General features: G+C 41.5%; 2 protein-coding genes across 5 annotated transcripts in view; one reads left to right on the top strand and one right to left on the bottom strand.

Annotated features, from left to right (window-relative positions):
* Positions 1–9,898, top strand: part of pax2a (paired box 2a) — a 30,119-nt gene extending 20,221 nt beyond the window's left edge. The window contains exons 9-11 of one of the 2 annotated variants that reach the window (XM_034682567.1): positions 5,079–5,180; positions 7,034–7,120; positions 7,282–9,898. In XM_034682567.1, the coding sequence (XP_034538458.1) occupies positions 5,079–5,180; positions 7,034–7,120; positions 7,282–7,358 (266 nt within the window). In that variant the 3' untranslated portion in view covers positions 7,359–9,898. The remainder of the gene's footprint in view (positions 1–5,078; positions 5,181–7,033; positions 7,121–7,281) is intronic. The other variant, XM_034682566.1, reaches the window with a different exon arrangement.
* Positions 1–20,238, bottom strand: part of LOC117812036 — a 70,497-nt gene that overhangs the window by 1,934 nt on the left and 48,325 nt on the right. For 2 of the 3 annotated variants that reach the window (XM_034682577.1, XM_034682575.1), the window contains exons 4-5: positions 6,200–6,254; positions 6,016–6,071 (exon numbers count right to left, since the gene is read on the bottom strand). In XM_034682577.1, the coding sequence (XP_034538468.1) occupies positions 6,016–6,071; positions 6,200–6,254 (111 nt within the window). Of the gene's footprint in view, positions 1–6,015; positions 6,255–20,238 lie in introns of all 3 variants that reach the window. The other variant, XM_034682576.1, reaches the window with a different exon arrangement.

The following is a 20,238-nucleotide window of genomic DNA, read 5'->3' on the forward strand; positions in this document are numbered from 1 at the left end:
TAATGTGTGAAAGAGACAGTTACCTAGGGAGGAGGGAGGAAGGAAAAAAATTAGAGAGAGATTAAGAGCGCTGAAATGCTCCGCTGGTAGTTAGAAAAGAAGCAACAGTCATCTTTCTTCAAAGAGTGGGTTTAGGTTTTCAGTGTGTGAAAAGACAACAACGTAATCAAAATGGCTTCATATGTTTCATTATTATTGTATTTGTGGCAGTATTGTGGATTTCTTACTGGGTACAGAGACAGAGAACCAGTTTGTGTCCAGAGAGTCAGATGATCTGTTCAGAGAGAATTGACAGAACAACATACCACTAATGACCCCTGGTCTCTGGCTCTACTCCATCTGTCTGCACAGTTGTCTGTTTCCTGTACAGCTTCAAATGGGTACCTTCAAATGATGAACTGATAAAATGCCCCTTAAAGGTAAAGTGTAGGATTATAGTTGTAAGAGTAACAGCAAGGAGTCAGAAAGTGGTGACACCATGAGTCAAATTAGAAAAGAAATCTGTTTAGAGAGACGAATAATAACACTCAACATCCAGTGCATCTTGAGTTAAGCTCTTCACATCCTGAAAACAAGCCTTTTTGAATGCATTAAGAACATATACTTGTATAATATTGTAGCCTATGTAGTTTAATAGGGTTAAATGAGAGCACTGAAGCCTTGGTGCAGACTGTGCTCAATAATCACTCTCACTGGCGTCTGCTGGGAGGCTGGGTGTTAACGGGAACCCCTCTAGCAGATGTGAAGACCCACTGCTTTTCCATCTCTGCATAGGTATGTCCTATCTTCATGTCTATGAATTTCTCTCTCCCCGACTGTAGAGATGAAATAGCTCAGGTGAGAAGAGGCTTTATTCCAGATTAATTTAATCTAAAATGAGTCCTCTGTGAGACTTGGCGGTGCCAGCTTCTCTCTGCTGGGTGGGGAACAACAAGCAGCCACCTAACCTGCAGCGCCCGGTGTGTGGCCTAGTGACAAACGGCGTGTCTGAGCTCACAGCCTCCAGCTTGGAAATTAATGTTTATATCAGCTCCCACAACAACACACTAACCTTTAAGCACACATCCGATAATGAATGACTAAAACCATGGAGGGAGGATTCACACTTCTTTCTTAATCACCACTGAACACAGCGATTTACTTTTTTGTTTCTGTTGGATTCTGCTTTATAAAAGAACACCTCCACAATGCAAGAAAGAGAAGGTAAATGTTTGATTGTTTGTAAGATTGTGCACATACTGAAGGGATGAAAAAGTTCTCTGCAGATTGAATGTCAGCTTTTGAAAACAAGAGTTCTGTCGGTAAATGTTTGCGCTCAGTTCCTCAGTGTACGTTTAAAAATGAAATGCCCACTTGAGAGAAGGCTGTTGCAGCTATATCTGGACGCATCACTCTTAAGGCTGTTGGAGGTTCTGAACAGTTCATTTCTATGGTTGATGGGGTCTGTGGACGTAGTAGAGACAGATGTTGGAGAACTCTATAGCGTCTCCACTCGCTCAGAGATGTGTTTGGTGGGGAGAAGAGTCCCCAAGGACCCCGAGTTTATCTTCCATCTCCATCATCAGAGCCTGTGATTTGACAGGCTCCCTTTACCCGGGCTCTGCCTCGTCTCCAGGACAATAAGCAACACCATGTCTGATTAGTTTCAGAGTTCAGTGGTCTTGAACGCAGCGTTTGTAGCAGTTGTTGTTGCGTCGTAACCTGTTGTCTGTTTGACAACGGTTACTGAGGGGCTGAGGAAACAGAAGCCAACGGCTGTACACAGGAGGTCTGGGATATACAGTGTAAACAGGCTTTGCCTTGTCTTAGGGTTGGTGCCCTCAGTATGGTCTTTAAGGTTAGATTTGTCCTGAAGTAAGGGTTACTCCTCCTTTTAACAAAGTAAGTGCACTACAGAAGCAAAGTTAATTTGAAGTGCATCTAATTTGACAAAAACAGAATTGTAATTAAAGTCCAGGACTTGTAAAGTTTAAGGATTTATATTTTGGGGTGGTTGAGAGTTGGTTTGCACCTAAAACAACCTCAGGGTAACTTATGTAAACTGTTTTAAATTCAGAGACTTACACAGACCAGTGTTCGATATAATGAACTGAGAAACTGAGCATTTACACTCATTCCAGTAGATTTCAGGAGATTTATGTCACACTTTTTTATTGTGCATGAGACAAACTTTAGGTCTGTCCAATTAAATGTAAAGTCCACTCATTAGAATATTTCTGTACACGTCAGAGATTCGTGTCAACCATTCTTTTTAATGATTTGATGATATGTTAAAAACGTATATTGTTAAACCTTATCTGGCATTTGTCTCTATGAGATGAGAGTATTTAGTGTAATTGCACTTCCTCTGTCTGAATCCACTTTTACAGCTGCCATAGACCTAAAGAGAGTGGGAGAACCTGCTGTGGACTTCTATGGGAAAAACAGTCAGTTACGTTGCCTGATTTCCTGGCATAAGGTTCATAGGGCTGACAGGGTTGCATCCCCCCTTTCCATAGAACAGCCCTTATCTTAATGAGGAATCGCAACACACAGTCCTGTTGTAAAATAACAATGACGGGGGAAGCAGCTAATGAGGCTATCATGGTGTCGGGAAAGAGCCATCTCTCCCCGCAGGCCCCAGCGAACAGAGCGGGCTCTGCGGCAGACGCGGCGAGGCCGGAGACGGAGACAGAGCTCACATTGATTGCACGGGTTCAAGAGGCAGAGCCGGTGAAATGAAAGATGCCAAGACTCATCAGCCAAATTAGATCAAAGTGTGGAGTTCTGAACTGTCTGCAGGCCGATTGTTTGGATATTTGTGGGAGTGATTTTGTTGTGAGAAAGCAGCCGTGAGATTATGTTGTTTGTTTTCCCAAAACCTTTGGGAAATTTTTTACGCATTTGAGCTTGATTGATCAGGCGCGATGTGTTGTTGCAACATTTCACTGGTGTATGTTCCCCACTTAGCTGAATGAATTACTGCAGGGTGCATTGGAAATTATTATTATAAGCTATGTAAATGAACAAATCGACTGCTGAAGACTGCTTATCTATTCAGGGTTCATATAAAACGTCAGGTCTAGAGTTTGCAAAGTATTTTTGAGTTTTTGTAGTCATCACACTTCTTGTAACGTTTCACATTCTTTGGGCCTTTCCATACACCTAAACAAGTCATGTGTGGACCTAAACTAAGCTTTGGCGATGTAAGATAGAGCAAAACTGAAACTGTTCTGCTAATAGGACTGTCTGATTGAAAAAGGATACATCATATCAGGTTTTTTTTAATAATCTTGGCAGACTCCTACCCAGGAGCAGGAGCCCTATGAGGCTTCCTTTGCCCCCTTCACCCCCTCCTCTGTTGGGGACTCTGCTATCTGGGGACTCTGACATCTCGCCCCACCAGTCCAGACCCTCAGTAGATGCTTCTAACCCTAACCCACCCTACCCAGTATGCCAGCCAGCCATTTAAAGCAGGCACAAATTTACCCATAAGGCCCTGTAAACCAGATCATAATGCTCACCCCACTGCTCACTTTTTAATTTCTCATTTGCAAACACCAAATTAAAGTGTTGCACATTTAGTTGCTCCACTGTGGTGTACACAAGAGCAAAACTGACTGTTTGCCCCTCATTAACAGCGCCCAGTCCTCTCCCCCTCTCCACCAGGCTTCACTCCAGCGCTGACCCCTTACTCATCTCCCAAGTTAACAAAAGGCCTCCAGGTCCTTCTAGCCTCGTGACAGACCCGAGGTCTCAGGGGCCAGAGGAGGCCAAATCAGGGAAGGGAGGGAGGGTAGGGGAGGGTACAGAGGCAGAGATGTAGAGCTGATGCTGGGGCCTGATTTGGACCTGAGTCTCTTCGTCCTGTGTGACCCTTCATCCAGAGCTGTCCATGTTAATTACAGGACTGAATGTGCAGCAGACAAAGTACCCGATGCTCCTCTTCAGTTTAAGCTGCATAGAAGGATTTATTTCTTGATGACCGAGCTGTAGTTGTGTAGTTTTGCTGCATCGTAGCAGTGGCATTACTTCTTATTTTCACTAAAATGATTTTAGTGTGTCCATGTTTCTCTAATGGAGAGGAGAGGAGAAATTTAAATACAGTAAAAAGTAGATGACGGTGATTTACCTTCAGTTCAAGAAAAACTCCATAAAGTCATATATTTACTCAAACGGATCACAGTTTGATGAATGAACAACCCTATCTGAATGATCAACACTAGGGCAGCAATAGCTCAGTCTGTAGGGACTTGGCTTGGGAAGTGAACTCCCAGTGTGGACCAGTGTAAGCAAACTGGGCAAGCTGCTGGAGAGGTGCGAGATCACCTCCTGGGCACTGCAGGTACCCTTGAGGAAGGCACTGAGCTACCAGCTGAGCAGCCGTCTGACTCTGACATCTCTCCATTAGTGTGTGTTCATAGGATCCTGTTTGGGCCTGTTTGTTTGTGTGTGTTTCTAGCCTATGTGTATATTTCAGAACACAATGTCAAAATTGAATTTTACTTTCTTATTCTTCTTCTCCTACACTGAATTATGTACTAAACGAAATGTAAAATAGTAATAGGAAATGTAATGCCAGCCTTATTATGTCTATAACAACATAGTGAGGCAACATTGTTAGCAAAGCTGGCAAGTTACAAAATGATATATATAAATAATGATACCTGTCAGTGCAATGTGCTCCTACCACTTTGATTATGACAGTGTTTGGACGCTTACAGAGCTTAGTTAAGATGTGCAGCATGGGTAGAAATGTCTGCAGTGACTTCAAGACAGTGAGGGAGGTGTTGCCTGTATGTCATCTATCTGTTACCACAATAGATCCTGAACTTTGACCACAGAGCTGTTGCTGCCTAAACACAACCAACCTTTGAGCTGTGGATGCAAACCTTTGACGAACTCCTTCACTGTGCATGAAAATTGTAGCACCTCTCTTGCTTCAAAACATATCCTATCAACAAAAACCAAACCAACTTTTACATGCAATCTCTTTCTACCACACTTTTTTATTCAGTGGAGACAGAGTACTGTTTACCAGCTTAAGTAAAGACTGAACATATATATATATTAACCATCATCCTCTTCTGTTCCTGCAGGTCGAGACATGGCCAGCACCACCTTACCTGGCTACCCGCCTCACGTCCCCCCCACAGGACAAGGCAGCTACCCCACCTCCACACTTGCTGGAATGGTTCCTGGTAGGTGACACTGCTCCGTTTTTACGATGCCATTAATTCTACTTTTACATGCTTTCTTTTGGCGACACAGTCCCCTTCAGTTGATCTTGTTTAAAGAACTTAAGATAAAGCAAGTGTAAATGCTTCTGTGTTGTCTTCAAGAGCATACATGTAACACAGAGAGGCAGAGGAAACCTTAAAGCACTCCTCCTGACTCACAGGATTGAAGCAGGCTTGTTAGAGCTTTGTTAGACTGCGGTTAGCGTGCGGTTAGCGTCTGCGTACGAGGACATTAGATGAACTCGATAGGCGATCACCACAATCAGTGGCCGTGAGATAGGACAGTTCCTCTCAGTTACACTCCAGCTCCCAGCGCTCATTACCCTCGCCGTGTCCACACAGCGCGCTCTCCCCGGCCCCGTCGATAAACACTGCTTTTCGCCTCCCCGGACACCCAGGGCTGCCGAGCGTATCTCTTTCCCCTCTACTTAACCTGCAGTTCAGGTTCACAGCAAACAGTTAAGGGTCAAAACACAGAGGCGTGGAGGGCCTGTAAATATTTAAATCACTATCTCTCTCAGGGATGAGCTCGAGTTACAAGACCAGCGGTGAGGATGCTATAGCTGCCAGCGTGTGTAGATCTCTCCACAAACAACTGAAAACACAATTCCCTTTATTGCTCTGAGACTTGTTCCTTTCACGCTGACCCATAATCAAAGCAGGCGTGCAGTATTTACAAGTGTGCATGTGGGTAACATTTTCAGATGTACATGGAGGTAAACGCTGATACTTCAAGTGAAATGACTCTGCTTCATTTGATTATAAGACACTGGAGAGTGCTTCTGGATGTACTCACCAAGCACACAAGCACAGCTCCCTTTTTAATCCAGAGGTCGTAGTTTTTCTTTGCACCTGAGTGTGAACGACTAAGATTTAGTGACCGGCTCCAAACACTGTTAAAGCAAAGGCCATTCTTCAGCAGCTTCATATAAAACTCAGCCTTTATAGTCTCGTAAAAAGAAAGAAACCTGTGGACCCACAGCATCGCTCTCCAACGTCCCTGCAGCCTCCTCTCCTCGTCCTTTCCTCCACGACCTGAGCAGGGAGGACAAAGAGTGAATGAGACTCTCTGAGAAGCTATTAGGGAGTTTTGAAGCGGAGCATCATCGCTTAAAAGCGGGGAAAGAGTGCTGAAATTCTCACTTAAGGACAGACTGGAGGAATCCTGAAGACTAACAGAGGATTAATAGAACAATCTATTTACTCTGGGTTGAGACAAGCAGCCAGGACAAAAATGTCCAGAGTAGGGGAAGCTGGTTTAGAAGTATGGCCTTATAAGCTTTCATTCAGTTATACTGGAGGAAGATGAAGTACAACAAAACTACTCGATTGGTGAAGGAAAGCTACTAAAAAAGTAGGTCAAGATAAAATGTCAAAGATACCAGAGAGATGATGTGATACTAAACTGCAAAGAAAGCCACATATTTTTCCTTCTAAAACATTTTGCAAAACTACATTTAGTCAATAAATTGCAGGGCTGTTTGAATATGGGTTAAATTACAGCAGAGATGCAACGGTACAGTTCTATTAATAACAACAACAACAAAATTTTCATTTTAAAAAGCCTGAAGGAGTTCAAAAAATGAAAAAGAAAATTAGAAAGTTGTTTAACAGATATGCCAAAATCCAAACTTCTTGTAAGTTACCGCAGAGTGCAGTTTAACCACTATTTAATTAAATCTAGTTCATTTCCCCAATACTTAGAAGTTGACTGACAGATTGTGTCACACATTGTCTGATTACTCAAATATTACTTAGTGTCAGTTTTTTAAAATCTCCTTCCTAACATGAGTGTGTTTTGATTTGTTTTGTAGGAGGGGACTTTTCTGGAAACCCTTACTCTCATCCACAGTACACCACTTACAATGAAGCATGGCGGTTCAGCAATCCAGCATTACTAAGTAAGTCTTTTACATGAAAAAGTATATCTAACTGACATGAATGAGGTTTATCTTTATCTGTACATGTTTTTATACCATCATCACTGATGGTTTTACACACGTGTCTCACATTATGTTTGACCTCGTGGTTTCCAACGACTCGTTCTTCTGTTAACTTTCAGGTTCCCCTTATTATTATAGTGCCGCATCCCGTGGCTCCGCCCCTCCCACTGCTGCCACTGCCTATGACCGCCACTAGTTACTATGGAGACCAGTTCAAACTGCAGGGCCAGGGCTTCGGCCTCCATATTGTCCCCGTCTGAGAAACTCTGAGGTCAAAGGGAAGCGAGGAGGAACCCTGGAGGAAACCTGTGATGTGGAGGAAAGATCTGCGTGGTTGATGCCAGTCAACCTTAACCTGAGCTTCAGCGTTACACACTGTGGGGTCAGACGGTCTCCTGTGGGCGTCCAGAACTCATCCTGAATCTCTCACAGGCCTGAATATTTCCAGAATGACTTTAAGAGATTATATAAATATATATATTATAAAATATAAACTGAAGAAACACCGTGTGAAGAATACCATGTGGAAAACAATGTTGTGGGTTTTTATTTTTGTTTCTTTGTTGCTGTTGTTGTTGTTGTTATTTTATTCATGGATCTTCACATTCCTTTCATGTGATGAACTGCAGTATTCTTCTGCTCTGAAGAGAACAGTCCAGGGGAGATGACAAAGGTCCCATAGCATGATGGTTGCAGCAGCTTGAACCTGTGTGGTGGGGACGTTAAATAAGACCCTGGTTACACGCTGTAGGACAGCCTTCACTCTGGTGCTTTGACTACGTCTTCTGCTCTCATTCCTCCAAACACCTGATCATCAGATCAACACAGCATGTCCTACAACTGACCCTATACAGACCAATGGCAACATCACACTCCCTGTGGCAAACAATCAGATGTAAAAATGTAAATCATTGTCTAAAGTATTTTAAAAACATGGCGACTTTAAATTTGTGTCACCAGAATTTTAAATACTTTAAATCATTTTGTTTTCTGTCTCTATTTTTTAATGTAAAAATCAAAGATTTCTTCAAAGTAGATGTCACATTCCCTCATTTTCCATGTCCATGCATGATCGTCTTTGCTCTTGTTTTGCACTATAACCTCAGCTAATTTAATTTATTTGGTACATTCACTAATGATGACATTTAATTAACTTACCAATTGTACACATACCTGGAAATATTTATAAGGAACTCAAAGTAGACATACAGACAAACATTTTATGTGTGAACATCTTTGTCTGAGTAAAAGTGATGCATTCAAGGACCTGAGGAGTTTGAAGCCATGGCCCTATGGCTACATGAACCAACTCTCCTGGGTTACACTCCATTCAGCTACTTAGTCACACCACTAGATGCCTACACAGTTTAGAAAGCTGTACACAGTGGAGCGATCCAACTGTTAATGAGCTTCAACAATGCCTTACAAACCTGTTTTTTCAACCTAAATTCATGCCTGTTTAATGAAATTAATTGCCTTTACGAACACACACTCACCCGCCTCCTTGATTTACATTTTTCTCTCTGTTGGGACTGAAAGGAAACACTGGCTCAGTTTGCTTTTTGGAAAACATTTTGTGAATGTACTTTTAACCACATTTGCCAAAGACTTAGTTTGATATTTAATATTTTATTTACAGTATATGTATGCATAAATAAAGCAGTATTATCTTGGAAAAACGTAGTCAACACTGAACCTGTATGTCAAACAACATAGTAATGAAAAAGGTGAAATTCAGTGACTCCATCGGTTGCAACAAAATGCTGCTTTGTAGAATGATTTGTGAATAATGTGAAGACAATTCTTCTCTGTAAATAATATCACACACACACCGTTGCAGTATCATACAAATGTACTGGCTCCCTTTGTAGATATACAGACAAAAAAAACATGCATTACATTGTGTCTTAATGTAATGTTGTGCTTAAAAGGAAAAGGCACAACTACTGTACAACCTGCCGCTACACGTACTGTGGTAACAGGTTTCAGATGCTAACATCACGTAGCTTGTCTTTGTCATTTTCTTTTGTTTTTCATGATAATGTCATGATGATGTTTTATGTCACTATGCAATGAGTTAAATGGCTTTCTGTATCATCTTTTGTTGTTGGGCTAAGAGTAAGTAACCCCCGCGGAGAACAGCATAAAAAGCTACAACGTCCAAAATGAAGATCAAACTGAAGTCCTTGGCAACAATCAAAGATATCGTCCTGTTTGCTGTTAGTAGATGTCGTGATCATTGTGGTAATCCAAATTACAGTCATCTGTGCCTCCATGTATAGAAAACCATCCCAGTCGCCCATCACTCCTCCTTCCCTCCACTCTTATGGCATCCAAGATGGAGTTTACTCTAACACTACACAGGCAGATACATCATCTGATACCAGGGTTAACTGTCATTGTTAAGGGGCAACAGATAACAGAGAAATAGACTGCAGTCCTGCTCTTCAGGAGAAGCTATCCTCCACATATTGCACTTGGGATTTGCCTTTTTTCTGTCCACATATAGCTCAACATATCTGAAAATGAAACACCGGTGCAGAGTGCGAACCACCTCTGAAGGAACAGGTCTTCTGCTGTTGTAAAGATGATACAGGAGACGTGTCATGGACATAAAAAAAAAAGGATTTCTGATGAAAATCTATACGGAAAGCCTCGTGGCCTCAATCATTGTTCTGTTTCAGTTCTGTTCCAATTCTTTTTGTGCACATGAGAAATAAATTCTTTTATATGTCAGTCTTTGACTCTGTGTCCCCTCATTATTAACCCCATAAGAAAATGATTCAGGGTTCAAGGTTCCCGGGGAGCGTACCTTCTGCTGCAGGTGTATTGATGTTTGGTTTTATGAACAGAAGCTGCTCTTGCGGGTAGTAAGTACATGAAAGCTGCAGAGCATGCTGTGAGTATGTGGATATCAGCAGAGATCATTTATATTATTATTAATATCAGATTTTTATTATCAGCCATACATACATACAATTTTGTTGTTACTAATGTTTATCTCATTTCTAGTATATTGGGTTTCTTAGAGGGATGCACAATATACATCGGTCTGATAAATTACCGGCTGTAAGGGAATTTTTGTTAGAATTTATTATTCCAATAAAACGTTTATCTGATAAAAACAACAGATAGATTGTTGCTCTCATTGGCTTATTAACAAGCCTACACTCTGACACAGAAGGTGATGACATGTGATGCGACATTACATATAGAGAAGAAGAACAAGCACAGCTGTTCTAACTGATGAGAGGGTAAAAGTGACGTCACCCGTGTGGATGATTACTACTGTTTTAGAGGATAACATGAATGTCATTTGCAAAACGCGTCATAAGTAGTCTGAGCTTTAAAACAACAAATCTTCTACGTCACCAAGAAGTCGTCATAGCATCAAATACGTATTGAAGAAATTTGACTCAGCAGCAGAGGTGTCAAGTAACGAAGTACAAATACTTTGTTACCTTACTTAAGAAAAATCTTGGGTAGGCTATCTATACTTTACTGGAGTAATTCTTTTTCAGTCGACTTTTTACTTTTACTCCTTACATTTTCACACAATTATCTGTACTTTCTACTCCTTACATTTAAAAAAATAGCCTTGTCACTCCTATTGACCAATAGTAAGACCCTTTTGGTCAACGCCAGCTGTTCAGGGTCTTGAATGTGTGTGGGTGCTTGATGCTAGGATGTACATTGGCTTTCCAATAAAGGCTGTTGATAACATACCTGTGAAGTTTGACTTTTTGCACCAGTACAATACTTGTAGGCAACTAGTCATCATATCTTCCACTTCATGAAACTTGTTAATGCTCAGTAGTACACATATATAGTTCTTGCATTGTACGAAAATGCATTCATTTTCAATAGGCATAAATGTGGCTGAAACAGGTGAAATCCTAATTTTTCAACCTTAACATATTAATATAACATTATAGTCATTATGGCCTTTAGAAAAATGTTTTTTTGGGAGGTGGGGTAGTGCACTAGGCCCCTGTGGCGCAGCCTAAGCTTTTGTCCTTAATTGCATTTTTTTCCCCTTACATTACTTTTATTTTTTTAAGTAGTTTTGAAACCAGTGCTTTTACAATTTTTCTTGAGTAAAATGCTTGAGTTGATACTTCAACTTCTACAGAAGTCTTTTTAAACCCTAGTATCTATACTTCTACTTGAGTAATGAATGGGAATACTTTTGACACCTCTGCTCAGCAGTAGCCACAGCTGGCATTAACAATGTAGTGATGGTTCAACAGGCGTATGAGAACAGCAGAAAGTTTACCAGAGAAAACCTAAAAGCTAAAGTAATGACAAAATGAATGAATTTGAAGCACTTGATGAGCCACCTTTTTCTGAGGTATCAACAACATCAGTGACAAGTTTTATCATGGACATGTAGACTTCTTCTGTTAGTCATGTAAACGTGTAAAAGATATTATGCATGCACAGGAGGGCACAAATTCACAGGAAAAAAACATGTTCTTTGTTTTGTGTATTTACAAAAGTGACTTCAGCTGGAAGTATGGAAAAGTAATATATGTGCACTCACTGAGTCTAAAACTTTAGTACCCCAGGTGTGCATTAAATACACATTTTAAAATATAAAAGTGAAATCAGTAATCTAATGTCTTGGCCATCAAGATTAGGTTATTATGGGTACTTAAAAAATCCCCTGTCGTGCATCCCTAGTTTGTTTTTATGAATCTGTATTAGCTCTTCTCAGTGCTTCCAGTTGAGACTGACGACTGCTCACCAATAAGTCTGGCTGTGCTCCAAGCTTTTCTCTAACACAGAATTTTATTGCTAGCTCATTGGTCGAATAATGCTGGCTCTTTCTGAATAACAAAAAAGCAAGGTTGGTCTATGTTTCACGCCACAACAAGGACACAGACAAACTAATAGACACCCACTCATTTCACTCCCTACCTTCTTAAAGCTAGGGTTGGTAGTCACAAAAAACTAGCATGAATTTGAATGTAGCATTTCCTCAGGACTCCGTCTAACCCCTCCCCTCCCTCCCATCGGAGCTCCTCCAAAACGTCGCCCCCGCTCACATGCACGAGCGCGGCTGATTCATGACCACGACTGATTCAAAACCGGTCCTCAGCACATTGTTTGTGTTTTGCACTACATCAACTCATGTCTCACTCAGCGGTAAGAAAACACCAAAACATTATCATAGAGAAAGTTAAAAACACAAACAAACATGAAATGTACGCAGGAGGCGGGCAGAACTGCAGGATGGGATTTGATTGGTTTCATAAATGGGATCATTTATATAAAGATCATTTTAACCAGTATGACAAAAAGTGTATCTAAATCTGACTACCAACCCCAGCTTTAAGTCAATTGAACAAACAACTTCCCTTTTTTAAATCTTCCTCTTCTCATTGTTCATCATACTTTCATCTCTGTTTATCCCTGTTTTTCTCTGTTTGATTTCTGCATTGATCATTTCTCATTATTTTTTAACTGTCTTTAAAGGTCCTGTGGACAGATTGAACATCACATCTCTTTGCTGATCTTTTCCTGTCCACGTGTAAGTATTGTTTGGTGACAAAAAGTCATGCTTTCTTTAAAAAGTCTCAAACATGTATCACTCATTGAGAATATTTGCGGTGAAAAATGCAAAAAAAAAGAAAGAAAGAAAAAAAGAATAGTTGTCTCTTTAGCTTGCGGTTAACCATCTCGTCTGACACCTACCCTGCGGCAGCGGTTGAATGCATTGAAAATAACTATCTAGAAATAATGGATCTTACTCATGATGGACTCATTAGCTTTTTTGGGTCATGAAAAGCCATCAGTATTCATTTCAGTCTGTTTCATAACCAATTAAAAATGACACACAGGAGCTTTAATATAAGGTCTAGACTTTATCTTTATCTGAAGAGTTATTAAGAGTAACCAATGCTCATGATTGAGCTAATCGGGGTCTTTATAAAGAAAGAAAGAATGGCACAACTTTTGTTCTGATTAGATGCCATACAAATATAAATTGATGATTGATTCATGTATACAGTGGTATAAAATTAAAATAAATAAACACTTGTGTTAATCTGGGAGGGAGGTTTTAAAAAGGAACAGAGAAAAGGGTGAAACAAAGAGGCAGGACAGTTGGGTAGTAAGGAAAGTGATGCTCCAGCTTCTGACTGGAGTATATTTAATGATGCATCGGTTTCATCCTGCTCCACCACACTGCTGCTGCCTCACCTCCTCTCCACACTCTCCACTCTGAAACACACAAACCCACTCGGATGATATTCAATTTCCCTGCTTCCTCTGCCTATTGTTTATTTCATGGATCCCCTGTGAAGCATCAAAAGCTGCTGTTTCTGTCAGCCCCCTAACTGTCCTATGTGTTTGTCATTCAGGCCTTGTTAAAAGATAAAAAAAACACACACACATACACACTCACACTCCTCGTTCCCTCTCCCAGCTGAGAATTCCCAGTGGTAAAATTATTCCATTTAGACGGGAACTTTTTTGTCACTACCCTGTCTAAATTGGCATATCTGGCTCTCTCGTAGAAACCAATAAACTGTGAACCCCGGATGCATCTGTCAGTCAAGCTCATCTTTACTTTAGCGGGCCAGATGACAACAACAGGAGAATAGACACACACACACACCAGCAGAACGGGGCGCACTGATTGGCTCTCATCAGTTAGGCATTACGAAAAGCACCTGTCATCCTCGGGGCTTCTCAAACGCCGCGCAGAGAGGCCCTGCCACGGGGGCCAACAGGCCTCGCGCAAAGATTTACTCAAACACTTCACCCTCATTGTCAACTTGGCTCGGTGATGCCCTGCAGCTAGGCCTCTCTATGATTCATGTCTGTCACTGATAATATATACAGTGAAATAAGCCCATTTTAAGAGCTGGGAGATGGGAGCAGTATGAAGCAATCCCTTGCAAACTTTAAGTTTTATGCAGACAAAAACATATTGCATCAAGTTGTACCACATGTGCTTCTAACTTTTTAAAATTTTAATTAAACATCCTCAAACACACTTTAGCAACACGCTGCAAATCAAAGAACATGCTGCAAAAATCTGAAACTGCATTAACAACAAATGGGCTAAATATACAAGAAACTATCTAAAGTAGGTGTTTTCATTTGCAGCACATCTATTTTAGACTTTTGCTTTTGTTTTTGAATTTTCATTGTGTCTAAATGTATCGCCTGTTCCTCCAAATGGAAATCATTTGGGCTGTTGAACCGTGATCGCACCTGTTGGCCACCAAATGAATCAAACTAATCCGAGACTTAAGTAGTGCGACACGAACAAGTAGTACTATTTACAAAGTTGACATACTTGATGATTTTTCTATCATGCCGCTTTGTACCTTAACATCAGAACATTTATCTGAGAGTTGTCGTAACTTGCTATTCTTCATTCAAGCCACCAGAAACACAGATTCACAACAGCCTTCTAACTTTGATACCATTGTAAAGTGAGGGTTCGATGTGTGGTAGTTGGATCACTCTATTAATAAGAAACAGCAAGATGGAGACGGATAACTTTCTCAAGAGCACTTTACTTTAGCCACACTGGATCAGCATAACAGCACTTCCTTGTCACTCAATCACAGAACCAACCAATGAGAGGCTAGGATAACCGAGCTCCAGGTAATTAAAACCACAGAAGCACATTCAGCATGTTTTGGTCCCAACTAGATGACGCTATAGAAATAATTATAACAACGTACATACAATAATAACTTAGATAAACTTGTATGTAAATAGTTACCATATAAATAATATAAACATATTTGAACCTTAACTCAAATTCCAAACTGTCTTTCCTATTAAAGCTTACACCATGTTGAAGAAGAAGTTCATAAAAGTTAGTGTCTAAAATGTAAAAGTAACTGGTTTCCGCCCTGAATTTTAGAAATTCTCATGTCAGTCAATTAGGGCTGCCAAGATTAGCCGACTAGTCACGATGACGTCGACAATCAAAATCGCTGGCGACTTATTTAATAATCAATGTCATTGTTTACTTTTTGAAGCTTTGTTTTTCTCTCGAAACTGCCGCTGTACCTTCCGCTGTCTTGTCTGCCTTTCTGTCCTTGACACACATGCGCAGTAGTGGTAATCGGGGTCAGCTATGATGTCACCGAAAAGTTATGCCAAAACAGTATCATGGCTAGCCGGCAAAGAAGCTTGATAGTTTGGGAGCAGTTTTCCAAGATAAAAGAGCAGAATGTGCAATGCAAAATCTGCAAGGCAGAACTTGCCTTCCATGGCAGTACGACGGCGATGCACGAGCATCTGAAAAGGAAGCACCTCGTGGCTGATTCAATTTCTGACGAAGAGGGACAGTCGTCTCGGTAAGCTAATTGGCTAGTAAGCTGCTAACATTAACGGCAACAGTGAGCGATTTACTTAGTATTTAAAGTGCAACTATACATAGTTGCATATTTTTTGGTCCCATTTTACAATGCACTTAACATTTACAGCTAAAAATGTTTAAGGCCAGAGTTGTGCCTTCATTTTATTTTGCACTATCACCTTAAAAAATGTCAGAAATGCTGCTACAAGATGCAAAGTTCATTAAAAGTTGAATGAACTATCATCTTAATTGTCTTTATTTTTAGTTAGCACATACCTTGAACACCTCAAGCTGGAAACGAATGATGGTTATATAAGAGCAGCTGCATGCTGGTGCGACAAGCTGCAATTTACATATGAGCAGATTAGTCGACTCATCACAAAAATAATCGGTGACTAGTCATTTATCAAAATAATCGTTTGTGGCAGGCCTACAGTCAATCAAGCTTTCAAATATTTGGCTATTAGCATCTGGTATTAGCTTCCTACGCCAATATTGGAAGTCTACCTATTTCTATTTTCCACTGATGATCAATTTTTCAGAGACAGTTGTTTGGCTTTGAAAGGGAGTTTTACTATTATGGAATTGTGCTAGTTCACGCTAGGTTAACATGTAGCATTGCATTCATAGCTTTGATAATAACAGGTTAGGGCTATTTTAGCCTACGTGACATTTGTTTGCTTACTGCTAACCAACATTAGGATAGTGAAATGTTTCTAAACTCCACATTAAGTGACCTGTTGACTACTTTGTTCTCAGACAGCAAAGTGTCTGGTTCCATGAATACCACAGAAGTCTTTGTTGTGTCTGGAGCCAGGGAGAGATCATGATCAGACATTCTTCAGAGACTAAGAGTGACATATTTCACTCTTTTATCGAATGTGTTTTACTATCTCAAGAGTCACATTTTAAGAGGATTAAAGATTTTCCACAAATACATATGATTATTTAAGAAGATACAGTAATAAATCCCTCACTGTGAAACATGTTTTGGATGTCTATGAATTGCTTGCAGTCCTAACAGAGATAACTCTTTGGATGGCTTCATTATGACGCTGTTCATAGCCCATAAGAGGGCCAACAGGTATACATCAATATGTCACCAAAAGTTAAGTCCAGAGGAAAATCTAACTAAGGGCAAACAATTTTTGTGGAGCTCAACTTTGATCTCTCTCTTTTTCCACCTTCTTTCAGTCTAATCCTGGACAACAATGGACTAAACCACCAAATCTAAAGAGTATTTCATGTAAAAGTAGACACTTCTGATCCAGCTACAGCTATACAATCCAGTAATGTTAGCTCTAAAAGCTTTTACTTTTGATCCTCAAATACATATTGGTGTTATTTTCCCTAATAAGGACTTTGAAAGCAGGACTATTGCTGGTAATGTGCCACTGTTTTACAGTTGAACCTGACTACTTACTACGTACTTTAACTTTTTTAAGTTAATGTTTAGGCACTGAAGGTTGGCAGGGTGTATTTTTTTTTACAGAGAGTAAACCCTGAGTGAGCACAGAGAGCAGGTCTGGATGAATCTCTGATCTGACACGGGTGCTGTATTGTTCATAGATGAGGTGCGGTGGTGGTCCAGCAGTGACGTCCTGTCATCTGCCTGCATGGGAGCCTGTCATCAGCCTCATCATGTGGCTGTCAGAGTTGATGCTGGCGAGGGGAGAGGCCAACCCCGCTGTGTCAATCAACGAGCCCTCATTAGAAGCAGCTTTAATTAGTGGCTGCACGGGCGCAGTATTGTTCACAACGGCGCCTTCGTTAACTCTGTTAATCCCAAATGGGGGGTTTGAGTTTAGAAGAGGAAGCTCTACAGCAGCAGAGAGGTAAGATGGGGAGCTACTTTATGGGTTATTTCTTATGTTTTCTGAGTCTTTATGTCATAAACTGATATTACAGTGTGGTTCAAGAAGCAACAGCTTTTACTAGGAGGAAATTCAGATCAGAGTTTGTAAAAAAAATACCTTAAAATTCATTCTGATTTCATTGTAAGATTATGTCTGTGTGAAAGTCTGAGAGTTCAGGCCTGCTCTCTGATGATCCTGATCCTGACAGAACGATGATTATGAGGTTATTTTCACTGTCGGCGGGTGAGACCATCCAGGCGACAGGGACATGACTTTGTGATGTTTGTAATGAGTGAGCATTGATTGACTCAACACTGCCTAAAGAGGTTTTTTCCCCCATGTTCAAGCTCAAAGCGGCTCGGGCTCTGTGTGCACTCTGTACTGTAGATAGTCTGCAATTAGAATAATGAGCAGTCGGAGTGCTGTCTGCAGGAGTGCTGCGTTTCTCAACCCAGGCCTCATCTGCCAACTATCTGCTATTACACCATTCCCATCCCAGTTAGATCAGTCAGTAGTGCAGAGCGGTTTCCCTTCAGGAGCTAAATTATCGTTTTGAATGGCCATTGTGCGACACATTGTGTAATTAAGCACTAAATATGCCTCACTACCTGATTATGCCACCCTCCAATAGGAGCTGAGGAGCAGAGGGTTGGTGTTTCTGTTTGTGTTTGCACATCAAGTGTGAGGGAGGGATTTGAGGTAAAGGAGGAAGTGTGTAACAAAAGGTCAAAATATGTAAAAGGGGTAGCACTGACCTGCATGCCCCCTTCAAGCTGAGAGAGGCTCTCGTCTCCAGCCTGAAGGGGGGGGGGGTGTTTGAGTTTTGGTAACACAGTGCAACAAGAGCATCCAGCTTTCCGCAGAAGAAGAAGAGACGATCCAAAGAGGGGAGAAAGAAAAGTGGGAGGCCACAATCACCAACCCCCACCACCTCTGACTGCCTCCCCGCACCACTCCATCCCCCCCAACACACACACACACACACACATCCACACACTCCCCAACACCGCACTCCCCCCTCCTCTACCCAACACCCAGTCACTGTCAGGCCAAACACATGATGAATTGCCCTGTCAACAGAATTCATTCAGGGACCAATTAATTCAGCAGAAATGAACTAGAGCCATCAGTCGCTGAAAAACTCAGTGCAAAGAGAGCAAAGTAGCCCCACTTCAGAAAAACGAGGAAGCGAGGGGAGGAAGGGAACGAGGGAGAGAGAGAGAGAGAGAGGGGTGAGAGGAGTGAAGACGAGAGGGCAAGCAAAAGAGAGAGCAAGAGGAAGAGAGAGGGAGAGCGTGGTGGAAGTTAGTCTGACAGAAATTGGTCATTTAATGCTTTAGCGCACTGGAGACAGCCCCTGTCATAGACGGAGGCATGGCAGGGGCTCCCCTGGTATTTTATTTATTAATTATCCTATGCAGCGAGGGGCCTTTAACTGTCTCAGTCCGGCCCCGTCAGCCCGGCTTGCTGTCATTTTCTCTCCACAAACAGATCCTTTAACACCGTGCTCCAGGTTAATGGAGACAAAGCCAATATCCAACCAACCTTGCCTTCTCCCCAAAATACAGTATTCATCTGTATCTTATCCAGGTAATTATGTCTCTGACGATCTCCTGAATATGTTGCTGGGATGCCACTTTAGAGCTGGCATGCAGAACACATCTGACCTTTTCAACTCTTTGCTTCATGGGGGCTACGCCTCCTGAGGAGGGCGGCAATTATTTATACCTTATGGGGAATAAACATAGTCCCAAATAATTTGATGATGGCTGCATATATTACCCTGGAAAAGGGCAAACTTGTGTTTACTTCCTGATAATTGACTGTCTATAAGTAACATGATACAGTGTGAAATCTTTGTTGAGAAACGCTTCCCAGTACAGCGTCCTGTCAGGAGGGATTTTTGTAAAATATTTGTCACCTTAAATGCTCTTAAGTCCAACAGAACCATGCATGCCAGGAGCTGTTTTGTTGGCGGTGACAAATTAGCGCTTTGAAGGGCGATATCAACACCAGCTAATTAAGGTGTCGTGTGATTTTGGGCTTGAGATCAAGAATCTGCTGAATCATCCCGCGGGTGATTATGATGTCCATATGGTCAATGTACAGCGAGCCTGCGCTGGGGAAACACTATCGGCCCCTCTGCTGCTCTGGCTTTGCCAAAAGTTTGATCTTGCCTTTTGTGGTGGTGTTGGGTAGTGTTCATTCAAGGCTCTGAATTATTGAGCGCATCTTTTCTTTGAGCCCAGGATCCTCTGGTGGAAAACACGGGATGAGGGGCAGCTGGGAGGCTGCCTGCGACTGGCTCCCCCTCTTCTCTGACATCAGGAAGTGAAATTCAACGCTGTTTCCACTGTCGCTCATTGATGGGCTCGTGTACCTTGGATGCCCCCGTCTTAGTGTCACTTGAGGAATTATCACACCTTGGGCAACATAAAGGTGATTTTGGGATGGGTGTTTGTGTCTTTGGAGCTACATGCAGTGTATTTACATCTTAAAAATCATCAAAACTACACAAATTCTTCACTTTTCTCTCAGCCAAATGATGAGTAATTACTCCAGTGACTCCAGGGGCTAATAAACTCATTTCTTCTCCCCTCTCTGTGTCTCATTCCTCTCAATTCAGACCTTTACTGTAGTGCTCAGCACAGTGAAAACACACCTAATAGACAACACTGGCACACAAGCCAAGTGAACCTGACAAATGGAACAGAAACGCTAACAGAGAAGAAAGAGGTGCTTAGGCCGACTGTCACAGGTAAAGTGCTTCCCTGATTTCTGTTTACTCACCGAGCTCGAAAACTTGACTTGTTTTCCTGCAGCTTACTGAAGAGATTCTGTCTGTGAGTCAGCTGGCTGTCAGCGGCATTCGTAAGCAGAAAACGCTTTTT

The sequence above is a fragment of the Notolabrus celidotus genome, chromosome 4 (genome assembly GCF_009762535.1).
Source record: "Notolabrus celidotus isolate fNotCel1 chromosome 4, fNotCel1.pri, whole genome shotgun sequence".
Taxonomy (NCBI): domain Eukaryota; kingdom Metazoa; phylum Chordata; class Actinopteri; order Labriformes; family Labridae; genus Notolabrus; species Notolabrus celidotus.